The 14755-nt window shown below is 40.0% G+C and overlaps 1 protein-coding gene across 1 annotated transcript in view; it reads left to right on the top strand.

The window, feature by feature from the left end:
• Positions 1–14755, top strand: part of STIL (STIL centriolar assembly protein) — a 55489-nt gene that overhangs the window by 23054 nt on the left and 17680 nt on the right. The window contains exons 6-12 of the mRNA XM_089684438.1: positions 89–172; positions 1481–1567; positions 4485–4632; positions 4709–4818; positions 4993–5107; positions 6993–7985; positions 11147–11288. Coding sequence (XP_089540564.1) covers positions 89–172; positions 1481–1567; positions 4485–4632; positions 4709–4818; positions 4993–5107; positions 6993–7985; positions 11147–11288 — 1679 coding nt within the window. The remainder of the gene's footprint in view (positions 1–88; positions 173–1480; positions 1568–4484; positions 4633–4708; positions 4819–4992; positions 5108–6992; positions 7986–11146; positions 11289–14755) is intronic.

Genomic DNA, 14755 nt, shown 5'->3' with positions numbered 1-14755 from the left:
TATTTTGTATGTGTTTTGAAGTCTTTTAGTCCTTTTTTTTAATGTGTTTTTGGGGGTTTTTTTGGTTTTTTTCCTTCTCTGTAAATAGATATTTGACGATGGACCAAACTCGGAAACTGCTTCTAGTCCTAGAGTCTGATCCAAAGGCTTATACACTTCCACTTGTCGGAATGTGAGTTTTGTTACTATAACTATTGTTTTTTTTGTATTTGTTTAAAGCCTAAGTTCACTTTTTAGGAGTAATCCGCACACTCGAAGTCCATTGACACTTCCTCTAGCTTTCTAACCAAAAGCCCATACTGCAGTACAGACAGCTCAATAAAGTGTCTTCAGGAGCCTGATGTTGCACCTTCAATACATTGATTGAGGGTACAATGCTTTACAGGCTCCTGTAAAATAAAAAGTAATGTGGTGTGTGTATATGTTTTTGGTTTTTTTTTTTTTTTTTTTTTTTTTTCCCCTGCAAAATCATTTGCATGTATTTTTCATTAAAAGTGAAACTAGCCTTTAAAGCAGGGGTTCTTAAACCTTTTTTTCTAATCTGAACACACTAAGAAATTTGCTACCATACTGGGACCCAAGAAGATAATTTATTACCAAAATGTCAGCAATGACAAATAAGCTGTATGACGCTTTGGAGGCACTTTATCATTTCTGTGGTCTGAAAGAAATAAATTCTTTGTTATATTTTTCTTTGACATTTACAACTATTGCTGTGGTCTCTTCACCACACTACCTTATCTGTGCGATTCCCACTGCCTCCCTTCGACACACTCTATTCCACCATACATGTCTGTGCTGTCAGTTTTATTGGTTAAATCCAGTATTTGAGAGGAGTGATGGTTTTGTGGGCAGAACATTTATTACATTTTTCATTCTGTAGGAACGAATGCTCTCTGTGATACATTAATTGCATTGTTTATAGGCTACGTCACAGATTTGTAACAAAGTTTGCTATGTCACTGGCCACTGATTTTGTGCTACATTTACCACACATTCATGTGGTGACCCATCACAAACCTGTCCATGACTTGTTTTTGAGTCCTAAATGATAATTTTAAGAAATGTTGGTGTTAGGGTTCTCTGTTTGTAAAGGAAAGGGGAGGATCATTGTCTGGCTATCTTCATTGTCTTGTCGAATAAAAACACTTCAATTCCAACATACTGTAATAATGCTGCTGGGCCTGTCCTGTAAATATTCATGTGTTTGAAAAGAGTTGAAATCTGAGCAAGAATCTACAAACTCGTATGCATTCTGCAGGCTTGCTTTTTGAAAGATTTCATTGCTCTTATTTATCTGGACTGATTTTGTCCAAGCCTCCTTTTTATCAACTGCCTGATGTCATACGTCTCCCAAATCCAGAGTGGGCATAGTTGCGTCAAACAGAGTCGTGGAGTTCTGTCTCATGAGTAGAGATGCTTTATACAAGTATACTTATATTTCAAGTTACAGATCCTTTATTGTGTTTCCTCTAAACAGCTGGCTGAGTGGGATTACACATATCCACAGTCCGCAGGTTTGGGTCAGCTGTCTGCGATACCTGTTCAGCTCATCGGTTAAGGAAAGGTAAGTGTCGCTTATTGGCTTCTTTGTATGTTTCTAGGCTTAAGGTGCCCACAGACATATATGTCCTTGGAAGCTAAATTAGTTCAATGTTTTTTATTGCACAAAGTATCTTCCAAAATGCCACAAAACAGTTGATGTTGACCCTTAAACACTAAGATTCAAAATGCACCTGAAAAAACAACTTTAGATGTGAGTTCTTTCAATCGTTCCTCAGATTCACAGATAATCATATGCAAAGAGGATCATAAAAATATGCATAGCAATTCTGTTATTTTATTAAAATTACACTCACAATGATGTAGATTAGAAAGGCATGTAATACCGAACCGGAAGTACCGTTAGAGTACATTCCACTGGCCGGATGTGCCGTTACTGGAAGTCCCCAACTAACGCGTTTCACCCCTGCCACAGGGCATCTTCCCATATATCCGCCCAGTGAACCTTAACTTATGACTTAATTTCCGCTTTCTCTCACAGCCATGTTAATGTGCTTTTGGGTGTACCCTCATTCACATTTACATTATGCTTTAAAAACTATCGGTTGCAATATTCGTACTCCCAGTCTTCTCTTGGTAAATACATAAATATACAGCATAACACTACTTAAGATAGTAGTAAGAAGAGGTTAATAATAACACAATTTAAAAGCCCTATTTAATTATAAAACTCTTAATACATTAGAAAATTTCTAAATATGATACCTCCCATAGCAATCCTATATATAATAATTTTCTAGATGACAAATATCATTTTTTTTTGGTGTGTATGAATTTTAGAAATGGGTTTCAATGTTGTTTTGTACATGTTACCCAGATATGTGTGCTCTACATAGGAAACATGAACAACAGAATAGATATTTGGGATCATCTAAACAAACTTTTGTCCAGAAGCTGATGGACTCCACTCTAAGTGGCAATTGAGAAAATTATGCTTGCGCAAAATATGAAATATTTTGTGTGTAAAATTGACATTTTTCACATAATTCCCCCATTATTTCTTACCTATGCATTAACTAAGATGACAGCCTTCTTATATTTTCATCTATGGCTGAGGAGAGAAGTTTGCCAGAGTGATGTTCTGGTCATGTAGTAAAGCAGTACTGTATATTTAAAACAGAACTCAATGGCCAGCTGGGGGAAGAGGGTTTCTCTTGTTCAAGCATGCACAGCATACTTATTCATTTAGTCTTTTTAATAAATCTTTGTTTATGCAAACTATCAGATATAACCACACAGTAATTGGGGCATAAACAGAAATGAGCATCCAGATACAAAATAAGGCACAAGTGCTTCAGGACACCTCAATGAGGCCACAACAGACACAACCTTGATACAAATGGTAAAGAGGATCTGTATCTTGTCTGGCGTGTTCCATCTTTTGACATTGGATGGCCACTGATCATGTAACTCCTGTGCGTTGGAATTACATTGTCCCATCACCTGACTAGCTGAGCATTTTACAGGTACTGTTGGTGTGCACCACAGGCAGGAAAAAAAAAAGAAAAAATAACTAGGAGGAAGCGGGAAGTGCCTTTTGGCAAGAAAAATCATGCAGATGGTCTTCTACCATGAAGCTCTTTCTCCCTCAGAATAAATATTCCTATGCAAATAGGCATTTTAGCTGCAAAAGAGATGAGTTGTTTGCAGGCTTTAATAATTAGAGTACCAGGGAAGTTCAGCTTTCCAAAAAACTCCCATTCATGTTTTGGGGGAAAGTAGTTGATTAGGCGCAACGTAGCATAGTGGACCATAGCTGTCTTGTGGCAAGTCCTGAAAGCATAGTACAAGTCTGCAAATGTCCCAATGTAATTTAAAAAAAAAAAAAAAGATTTCATGCATTTCTCTTTAAGATGTTCTAAAGAGATGTGGATGCCCTGAGATACCAAAATTGTAAATTTTATCTTGTCTTCTAAAATAAAACTATAAAGAAGCTATCTGATTAATGCCTACCAAGATCCATTTTATTAGTCAATGCTGCTCCGGAGCAAGTCTGGTTAGTAGGATCACACATGCCCTCCTGTTTTATAGCACATTAGGGTTTGTATCAATGGCATCTGTTTGAAACGCTTATGAGAGGATTACAAATTTAAAGAGAGACTGCCTTCTTGCCTGCAATGGACCTGCTCTAGGCATGTTTTGCATTCCCATAGACTTGTATGGGAAAGCAAACAAGTCATATCTGCACAGGCCCTTTTAGATGGTGTAAATTATACATGTACTTTAATGTCACTGAGAGCTTAAAAAAAATCTTCCCTGGCGAGCTCTACAGTAACCTTCCAAGTCAGCTACACATCTGCCTGATTTCTGTACAGCCCCGCAGTGGCAGGTCTCACTATAATCAATGATGTGCTGATCTTGGGCTGTGTTCCTACCAAAAGCAGGAGAAATACAGGAGCATCAAACTTAAGTACTTGGAACCTTTATTCTGTAACGTAAGCATAGTGGATATGTTTTAGTCGAATATTCCTTTAATGGAATTCTTCCAGTTGCCATTAGTGAAAACATGTCAGGACTCCATCATAAAGAAACCTTGTCAGGGGGTAACAAAAATTAGAGCATAACTCAATGAAAGGAGCAGGTTATACTTGCATAGCCAGATTGTTAAAACTTCACTTTCTTGAAAAGCTGTGGGCCACTACTATCTGACACCTCAGATGTGCCAAGCATCATGTCCAATACTGTCTGCTGCACTTTTTCCTGCCAACCCCTAGTCACTGCAGATCACAGTAGTGACATAGGAGTAATCAGGAGGACTTGACTTGCTGCATATTTGTTCTAGGTCTGTAATTCATAAAGCAGAGACACAAACAAACTTGAGAGATTTGTTTTATGCAGATGATCCATTTCTTGCTTTTACCTTTAACTTGGACAGAATGACATATGTAAATATAACTCCCTATATCTACTGGTCTTTCCAGGGTGCTCTCAGAGTCTGGCAGTTTCCTCATTGTTCTCTATTCACTGACCCACAAGGAGCCTGAGTTCTATGAGTGTATTCCATGCATTGGCCATGATCCTCTTGGCTACCAGTTGCTGACCTGTGAAGATTCTCTACACCTTTTCAAAGTGAGTTTTTACTGCTATCTTCTTCCTTCCTGTAATTGTTATAGTACAGTATTTCTGAAGCTTCTGTTTATTTTAGAATGTGGAATCCTCTAAACAATCACCCCTGTCGTTTGAGCTCACTACTGAAAGTCAGAATTCTGAAGCCTATTTGCTTAGTGAAGTTTCCAAGACGGTTTCTGAAGCTGTGTAAGTTTCATTCAGTAGATGCACCTACAACATGGCTGCACAGATGACCATGTGACATCAAGCCAAGGCTCCTATTTCTTTACTATGGCATCTGTAAAATGTGTTTTGAAGCTGGTCCTGTTTTTATGGTGTTTATTCCAAAAACTCATATGGTTACTTAATATTCTTTTCCAGAAATAAACAGCATGCATCTCCCACTAAGTTATCAGTAAGTGACCATGATTCTGGAGTAGAAGATGAGGATTTCTCTCCTAGGCCTTCGCCTCACCCTCATCCTTCATTTCAGCAGGTAGGTTATAAAGCATAGCTAAAGAATGGAAAGAAAACAAACAGATTTTTAGAAAAAAAAAACACTGCTAGATGGATAGCGGTGACCAGCAGCCTAAATACAAGAAAAGAAATTACTGTGCCATCCTTTTTCTGTTACCTGGCTTTCATAAAGCAAAGCTCTGGTAAGCATTAGCTGAATCTAAATGGACTTCATCCCATAACCCAAGGACAGTTTTGAAAAGGAAAACCATTCCCTAGCTGAGTATAGGAATAAATTGTCTATAGGAAAGAATAGGACTAATGTGCAAGTGACAGAGGGCCAAGTGAGAATTTTTTTTTCCCTCTCTCCTGTAAGCCTGGTACACAGGATAAGTGTTTTTTTTGTTTTTTCTTCTTTTTGGTTCAGCCTGCTGGGAGCTCGCTGTACTAACTATGCTTTATTAGTACAGCAATCTCCTCACTATGTGCTATTGTGTTCTGACAAGGGCACTGCCCCCCAGAACACACCAGTTGGCAGCCTATAGCCTTTGGCTGCAAGCACTAATCAGATGCCAGTCGGCTACTGTTTTTCCAGCATGCCTGTTTGACACAAGCCGGGTTCTATTGAACCGGCTGATATTTAGCATTTGTCTACCAGCCTTTACCAGGCAGCCTTCTCTGAGGGGGTGTGACAAGTAATTAAATGAGGACTGAGCTAATAGTATAGTTGTCATTTTAATAATGCTTTAACAGTGAGTTAAGAAATACTTTGGCATCTTTGCCAGTTTTGCTCCATGAACTGACATATCCTTAATAAGTTCTCAAATAAAAGATTCCATGCCAGATTGACAATGAAAATACGTTTACATAAGTGAACAATATTCATAAACTATTTTGTCATTAGGGGCTTGACAGGCAAGCAATCCTGCTACCGATGACTATTCTCAAGAAAATCTGAATAGTCTGTTAGTGACCCCATTGCTAGAGAAGTACCTCTTGTTGCCTTCTTGCTAGCGAGTGAAATTTTGAAGCAATCCAGTCCGGCAACCATTAGATGCAGTGCTTCCATTTTCTTAGATAATGTCATCGGTTACAGAATCATCCATCAAACATCACACTAAGGCATCCTTTACAAATGGACAGGGGCAAGAGACACGGTAGTGCTGCTGCTAGGCTGACGGGTGGTTGCAAACAGCTGTGGCCGCTCAGCCTGTACAACGCAAATAACCAGCTTACTGGAGCCACAGCTGTCTCCTGTTCTTTGCATGTATCCACACATCACACTGTTGCCTGCGGTTAGGGACAGATGCCTGTCCCTGGACACATCTGTGTGCATCCAGAGTTGAACATATGTTCCTAACTGCAGGTAACAGCTCAATGCACAGATACATGCGTGAAGCTGCAGACAGCTTCTGTCTTTGTTTTATATAGGAGTGCCCGTAGCAGTTTGCAACCACCTTTCAGCCTAGCTGTAGCAATACGTTCTCTTTCTGCTGTTCATGACTGTCCATCCATGTAACGTGGACCTAAAAGTTTTTGTACATGTTTTTGGGGTGTGCATTGTTTTCTTTAAGCTTTCCATGATTTCACTGACCACTAGGTGACACTGTTCACTGAAGTCTGTTAAAATACCTGTGGATGATAAAGGATGGCTGCAATTTTTTCAGGTCGTAAACATCCGTTATCTGTTTCTTTTTAGAGTTACTAGATGGTATTTCTACTCTACATATAAAATCCTTTCATCACTATGCCATCTTTCTTTGAAACCTCTTCTGTATTGATAAGTCTGAAAAATACCTATTTTTTTGCTACTGCTTTAAAATGTTTTCATAACCCATTTTGAATTTTGTGTAATAGACCTTTAACATATTTTGGCTGGTCAGACTGGTGACATATTCAAACATATTTTAATGTTTTCACTACAGGTAACTAAAATCCACCCATCTGTACCTGAACTCTCTTTGGTATTCGGAAGTGTTGTAGAACCAAAGCCTGCAGTACAGAATTCAGAGATCAGCAATAAAAAGGTTCCTCCTTTGTCCTCGACGCCAAAAGTTGTAAACAACCAGTTTATCACTACTTCTTATCCCCATAATGATTTACATAGGAAGGAATCTATGCCAAAACATGTACCTGTTCCTTTCAAAACTTCCAAACCCACAGCCTCAAAACTGTCCAGGGGAAAGTCATCTACAGGTGACAAACCACATTTCCACAGCAGTGTCCAGACTAGAAGAAACTCCGCATCATCCTCCACTTCTTCCTCCTCTCTTTCCACACCTCGAACTGGTTCATCTCCGGAAACGTCCATACACCAGGTCAAAGGCTCATCTGAACTTGACCTAAAATGCAGCATTAGCGGACCTTGTCAAGAGCAAGCACCACTGACCTCTTCACCTTATTCCAGACGGTCGTCCTTACCTCACTCTCCCAACCACAATGCGACCTTCCCCCTTCAGACGAAGCCACTTTCTGATGCCCAAAAGCCGTTGCAGAACTTTACTACTTGTCGCCATCAAGCCAATATCTGCAGCGGTTGTGTTGGCATTAGTCCTGTTCAGTGTCATTCACCTACTTCCTGGCCAGCTGTGAGTCACATCAGTCATCGGGGCCTGGAGAGCCCATCAGAACCTCCTGCAAATGTCATGCCATTTTATCAGAATATGCCATGTCCAAATGCTTGTTGCAGCCCTGTGCTAATGAACTGTGGCCGAACGGTGGGTCATGCCAGTCCTATAGATGGTGCCAGCTCTCCAGGCAGAAGAGACTCCTTGCCTGTAAATCCTTGCAGTTCAAACCCATGCATGGTCTTGGCACCTCCTACAATTCCTGGACCTAGCGGCATGTTGGGACTGTCTGCAGAGGCCTACCAACTATTAGCAGAACAAGACAAGCAGTTGAAACTTCTGCAAGCTCAGGTTTGTGAAGAGTATGTGAGCTGGTAGTTTCTTGTAAACCCTTCTTTAGAGTAGACTACTACATGCACATTAACTTCAACATTATAATCCTTTCCAAAAAAACTGATATTATCCATTATATATATTGAAGCCTGAACCGGGATCTGAAGTGAGCTGAGCTGTACAGAGATTGGTTGTTGGGGAAAGTGCTGTCGTAGAGACCAGTTCTGTGTCTGTCACATCTCATTAAGGAAACACTGTCCTTTTAATGCAGCTACAAATTTTAACCAATTCAATACCGGGCACTTTTATCCCCTTCCTGCCCAGGCCAGTTTTCAGGTTTCAGCGCTCTCACACTTTGAATGACAATTGCGCGGTCATACAACATTGTACCCAAACTAAAATTTTATAATTTTCTTTCCACAACTAGAGCCTTCTTTTGGTGGTATTTAATCACCGCTCGGGGTTTTTATTTTTTGCTAAATTAACAAAAAAAGACCAAACATTTTGAAAAAAACACACGTTTTTCTTTGTTTCTGTTATAAAAGTTTGCAAATAAATAATTGTTCATAAATTTAGGCCAAGATGTATTCTGCTACATGTCTTTGAAAATAACCGAAATTAGGATGTATTTTTTAGTTTGTAGGAAAGTTATAGAGTTCACAAACTATGGTATAGATCTGAATATTGATCAATCCTGAAGTACTGACAGCCATCTAATTTCTTGAGGTCCAAGAATGTCAGAACAGTACAGATATCCCCCAAATGACCCCTTTTTGTAAAGTAAACAGTCCGACGTACTTCATAAGAGGCATGGCGAGTTTTTTTGAAGTTGTATTTTTTTTGTCATTTTTCGGAAAATGAAAAAATGAAAAAAATTAGTTTCACTGTTTTGGTTTTTTTTACATATTGTCACCAGTGCAGTACAGCGTTATATAACTGGCATGGCGGTGATCAGGGACACTGACTGGTGACCGTATGGAAAAAAATTATATATATTTTTATTTTTTTATTACATTTTTTTTTTTTTCTCATATTTCACTATGACCAAAGTAGTACAATGTTACAGTGATCAGTTTTTTTTTTGTTTGTGTTTTTTTTTTTTACACAATTTGCTTATAGCAAAGAATTACTTTGCTATAAGCAAGCATTTACCTCAATGACATCGATTCATTCAGGTTTTTTTTTTTTTTTTTTTTTTTTTTTTTTTTTGTGCTTAGCGGTGATTTGGCCACAGCTAATCACATGACATGTGCATGTGATTAGCTGTGACCATTCACAGCTAGGCACTAGTATACAATGGATGGCATGAATGAAGCCATCCATTGTATACAACTGTCATGTGACCTACTGTGATTGGTCACAGCAGGTCACATGGTACCGGCAACGGGGACTGATACTCAGAACTGTCATCGGCCGTGTCCGAGGTACACGGCCGGTGACAGATTGCGCAGCTCTGCAGGAGCGCAATCTGCGCATGTGCGGGAGGACGCCATATGGCGTCCACCTGGAACGCTGATGGCATTTGCCGGCCGCCATTCAGCCATAGGCGGGCGGCAAATGGTTAAAGCAGAATTCTGGCAAAACTTTTTTTTTTCTTTTTTTTCTTTCTTTTTTTTTTTTTGCCCATGCAGTGGGGCTGTGCCCGCACTGCACAAGTTAATTGCTTGTTTTGCTCTAGGGAAGAAAACAGCGGAGATATACTCGACTGACCCACCGATCCTCCTCGCACAAGTCTGGTACCTCAAGCTCCTTAGTTTTTAGAATGTGTTTTGGCTTGTAATATGAGTTGTGGTGATAAGGTCAATTTAAAAGTGGAACTATGGAACAAGCCTATGTAGCCAATTAATTTCTAAACTCCCACCCTGCAGCTCACAAGTGATCTCGCACAGAGAACTACAAGCCATTATTATTATTATTATACAGGATTTATATAGCGCCAAAAAGTTTGCTCAATGCTGTACATTATAGTGGAGGACAGTACATGAGACAATACAGATACAATACACGAGGGGTTCGAGGGCCCTGCTCCTTGGAGCTTACAATCTAGGAGAGCTTTTATAATCAGCCACAAAGGCTATCAATACTTTGTTTATTCACAGAGCTCTTTTCAAATGGTGACAGTGGGTGCAGGGAGAGGATCTCCAGCTCGCTGTCACAAGGAGGGGAGGATGGGGGGAGCCGCAGGAGTGGGAACATGTAAAAACGGGTGGACTATGTAAATTTCACCTTCAGGAACATGTTGAAGTGATAGTAGTATATGCTATATAATTTTGATTTATTTTTCTAAATAAGAGGTCCTACTCTGTGGAGGTTCTTGTCTACTCTGTGCAACAGTATTGCACAGACAGATACCTTATCTCCTCTTCTGGCCGTCCTTCGCAAGTGCTGTCAGCTTCTCCTTCCTCCAGGTGCCTCCTTAAGCCAGGTGCTTAATGAGTACCTGTGCCTGAGCGCTCCTGAGCCAGGCTATGTGCATCTATAGACACACACAGCACTGCTAAGTCATGCCCCCGCTCCTTCCTCAGAGGAATTTGGCTGACAACGTCATGAGCCTATAGCTCCACTGCCCTCAGTCTCTTGTGGGACCAGGAAGTGAGGGAAGTGATGCTTTAACAAAGACCACACTGGAGTGGTCAAAGGAGCCAGGTGAGCATTTAGGGATGGGGGTGGGTAGGACAGTTTTTTTTTTTTTGACAAGTCTTTAACCCTTGCAGTGCAGAGAGGTCTCACTTGCAGTGGGAGCTGTGTTTTTTTTTGTTTTTTCTTGTGTCTGGTATTGGGCATTAAGCAGCTCATCATTGACAAATCCATGAATCCATTATCACAGGTTCACTTATAAACCAATCTTTCTCACTATGGCTTATTTCAGATACTGGTTTAGACTTCACACTGCTCCTGGTTTTTCCTCTTCGGAGTTGTTGAGCCTGAAACTTGTAAGCCGCATTTAAAAGGAGAGAAGATGTTTGGGAATCCTGTTTTTGAAAATGCTAGTTGTTTGGCAGGTATGCGCATACAGTGGTTTTAGCCCTTTTGAGTCATTGACATGAAAGGTGTTGAGGCATAAGAGCAAGGCAACTAGCATTTTCAGAAGGTCAGCAGTAAGGCATCCATGTATTTCCATATGTTAGCAAAAAAAGTGTGTATATAAGATGTGTAATGAGATATTGTTTTCTTTGTAGATCCAGCGGTTGCTTGAAGCCCAGGCTGCTCAGGTTGGTTCCAAACCTTCCCACACTGAGAAAACAGCAGAGTCTGTATCCACCGAGACTGAGAGCTCTGAGCCAGTGCGGAAGACCAGTGTGAGCATTGCTGTCAGCACAGGTAGCAACCTCTTCCCTTTGCCCATGTTATTGGTCAGCGCATGTAAAATATTAGGATATTTTGGGCTGAAGCGGTACAGTATAGGAGGGACAGCACAATGGATCAATAGCTAGCCAAAAGGTGTGATAATTTTTGGTGGAGTGGGACAGGGCATGAGCCGCTACTAGTGCCCACTGGGGACGACATCTTCCACTTTCAAATATAATTTATGTGAACTGTTCACCAAATGTTTTTGACCAAGCTCATGTAGGTTAATAAAAGGTGCTAGATTAGGAAATTTAATATTAAAGCCCACCTTCAGGCAAAAAAAAAAAAATTTTTTCATGCCCGCACTGCGCGGGCTAACTGCTCATTTTGTCCAGGGGCACACCGAAAGGCTATACTTAACCCGATCCAACAAATGTCGTTCCCCATGACCCAGTGGTGGAATGTTCCTGACCTTCTTTCATCAAGAGCAAGTCTGTGGGCTTGATGATGTCAGGAACGGTTCACTGCACTAGACTGTGGTGTGTGTGTGTGTGTGATGGGGGGGGTCAGGAGCTGCAGGGACTGTTTTGTGTGAGGATGATCGGGAGGATATGTAAATTTCCCTTCTCCAATCCCCTACACAAAAACAATTCAAAAACAAAAATCCCAGCTGCAAGGGAAATTTTTTTTTTTTTTTTCTTCTTGTTCTTTGTCCATAGTCGGGTTTTAAGGGTTAGTGTGTTATGATCTCTTTATTATACATGAGAATAAAATAGGGACTGCCTGTCTTTATGAAAATACTAGTTGCCTTGCTGGGTCCTAGACCTGGAAGCATGTAGCGAACAAAAATCTAGTGCCAATTCTCTATTCTGTTGCAGACCGCACCCTGTACATAAACATTGATAGTGCGGGCCTGCTGCACTGGATCACACACACATGTATGTGATTCAGCATTTCCTGGTAGGGGGCGCATGCACCAGCTGCCAAGGCTGTGCTGTCATTCGCTACAGCGCAAGCCTATCAGCAGGTTTCGACCAATGATTTATGGCTGGGGTTCGCTGATTGGAGGAGCAAATGACAGAAGAGCTCTGTGCTGCTAAACACCGTTCTCTACAGGCAGCAGCAATGTGCAAGTTTTTTTTTTTCTCGTAAAAACCGGCACATTACTTAGTGAAAGCACCACAAAGTAAACACAATAAACAGTGTTAGGCAAACAGTTAACCCTTTGCCACTAAATAGTAACCACTTCCAAGTCAGTGTCAGTACATTGACAGTATATATTGTTAGCACTGATCACTGTATTAGTGTCACTGGAGATATCGGTGTCAGTCAGTTCCCACAAAGTGCCAGTTGGCGTCAGACTGCCTGCCGCACTATCACAGTTCCACTATAAGTCTCTGATCGCCGCCATTACTAGTATAAAATAAATAAATATTCCAGTATATATCCCATAGTTTGCAGACGCTATAACTTTCCCGCAAATCAATCACTATACATTTGGGATTTTTTACATGTAGCAGAATACATTTTGGCCTTTTAAATTTCTGAAGATTCATTTTTTTTCTTTCAATTGGATATGTTTTATAGCAGAAAAAAATGCAAGTTACTGAAGCTAGTGCATTAGCCAGATATTTTCAGACGCTGCCCCAAGCAAGTCCAAAGATGACAAAAAAGTTCCAGAAGGTTTTACCCGCTTCATGACCAGGCCATTTTTTGCTATTTTGGCGCTGTGCTACTTGAACTGGCAATGGCACGGTCATGCAACACTGTACCCAAATGAAATTTATATCCTTTTTTTCACACAAATAGAGCTTTCTTTTGGTGGTATTTGATCACCACTGAGTGTTTTTATATTTATATATATATATATATATATATATATATATATATATATATATAATCGAAAAGTTAAAAAAAAAAAAAAGAAGTCCTTTTTAATAAAGGTCCACTATTACAGCAGCCATGTTTCTCTTGCGCCCGGTATCCTTTTAAGTGTTAAGGGTTTATGGTAAGGCATAATCTAGAAAATGATACAATTGTTAGATGGTAGGTAGGGTTAGCTAAAGAGACGTTCACACAAATGCTGTATGCCAAGAAAATCCAGCGCCCATGTCAGTGTTTAGGATTGCTCTCCTGGTGGGCACCACTCCTAGAAGTGCTGTGGTTGTTTTTTTTTTTTTTTTTTTTTCCCTTTCATTCAAATCTAAATTCATGACCTGGAACAAGTATGTCCTAGAGCAATGTATTACCATAAAGTGTATGTCTGGGCAAAAAAAAAAATAAAGATATTCTGGACATCTCTCTAATTTTAAACAAACTTCACTATGTTTTGTCTCTCGAAAACACAGTACTGAATAATACCTGTTAAATTACTAGAAATTCATTGAGCAATTTATTTCCTTTGCCTCTACTGTACTCAAATTCCATGCATTATTAATCAATTCTGCCTAATTCACCTCTGAACTACAGACCCCCCTTGTAGTAAAGTTATGAAGAGAATAGGTGTTTGAGTAGTCAGAGCAGCCTAGAAAGACAATACTGCTCATCCCTTATGACAGGAAGTGTTACTGGCAGGATCACCATGTGAGAGTAGAAGAAAAAAACCTGAAAAGGGAAAACAAATGCAGCCACCACATCAAAGAATTGGTAAATGGAAGCTGAGTTAAGCTATGCTTTGTGATCTTTTTATACATTTTTTGTTTTTGTTTTTTTGCACCGCTTTTACCAGGCATTTACTTTTTTTTTCCTCAACTGAATCCATTTACAAAATGTGTTAATTTTTGGTGAAATCATTTAGAAATGTTAGGTTCTGAGGTGAGAAAAATGGCCACTAGATGTCACTGTGATCACTTTTTTCTCAGCCTGCAGTGTTTCCGCTGCTTGACCTGGCTGGATCTTTGTCAGCACTGAGGGTTTGCCTGGGTAGCTTTTTATAAATATCCTGAATTATTTTTATTCATAGGTATTTCTATATGGAAAACAAATGTGTAAGTAAGCAGTCAGTGCATTTCTAAACAAGCATCAATGAGAACTGCATCTTAAAGCAGTCGGTTAGATTTCAGCTGTCATTTTTGCTATGTTATAAAGTGATGGCAAAGACCTGACTGCCTACTTCCTGCAACTGCTTCATTTTGTATTTCTTGTACTCTTGTATGGGAGCCAGACCTGATATGGTGATGTTACACATAGTTGCAATATGTATTTATTTGTTTCAGGTACTTTTATAGGTCCATCAGTTTACGCAGCGCTTTACATATATGTTGTACAATCTAAGGTTCATAACTCACATTCATACATACACATACTAGGGCCAATTTAGACAGGGTCCAATTACCTGCCAGCATGTCTTTGGAGTGTGGGAGGAAACCGGAGTACCCGGAGGAAACCCATGCAGACACAGGGAGAACATGCAAACTCCAGGCAGGTGGTGCCGTGGTTTGGATTTTCGAACCAACGACGCTAGTGCTGCCACTTAACCACTGTGCTGCACAGTATGAGCA

Source organism: Staurois parvus, unplaced genomic scaffold, assembly GCF_062004578.1.
Source record: "Staurois parvus isolate SC_StPar_1 unplaced genomic scaffold, SC_StPar_1.0 ptg000347l, whole genome shotgun sequence".
Taxonomy (NCBI): domain Eukaryota; kingdom Metazoa; phylum Chordata; class Amphibia; order Anura; family Ranidae; genus Staurois; species Staurois parvus.
Note: the sequence above shows the minus strand (reverse complement) of the source record. Positions and strands in the feature narration are given on the sequence as shown.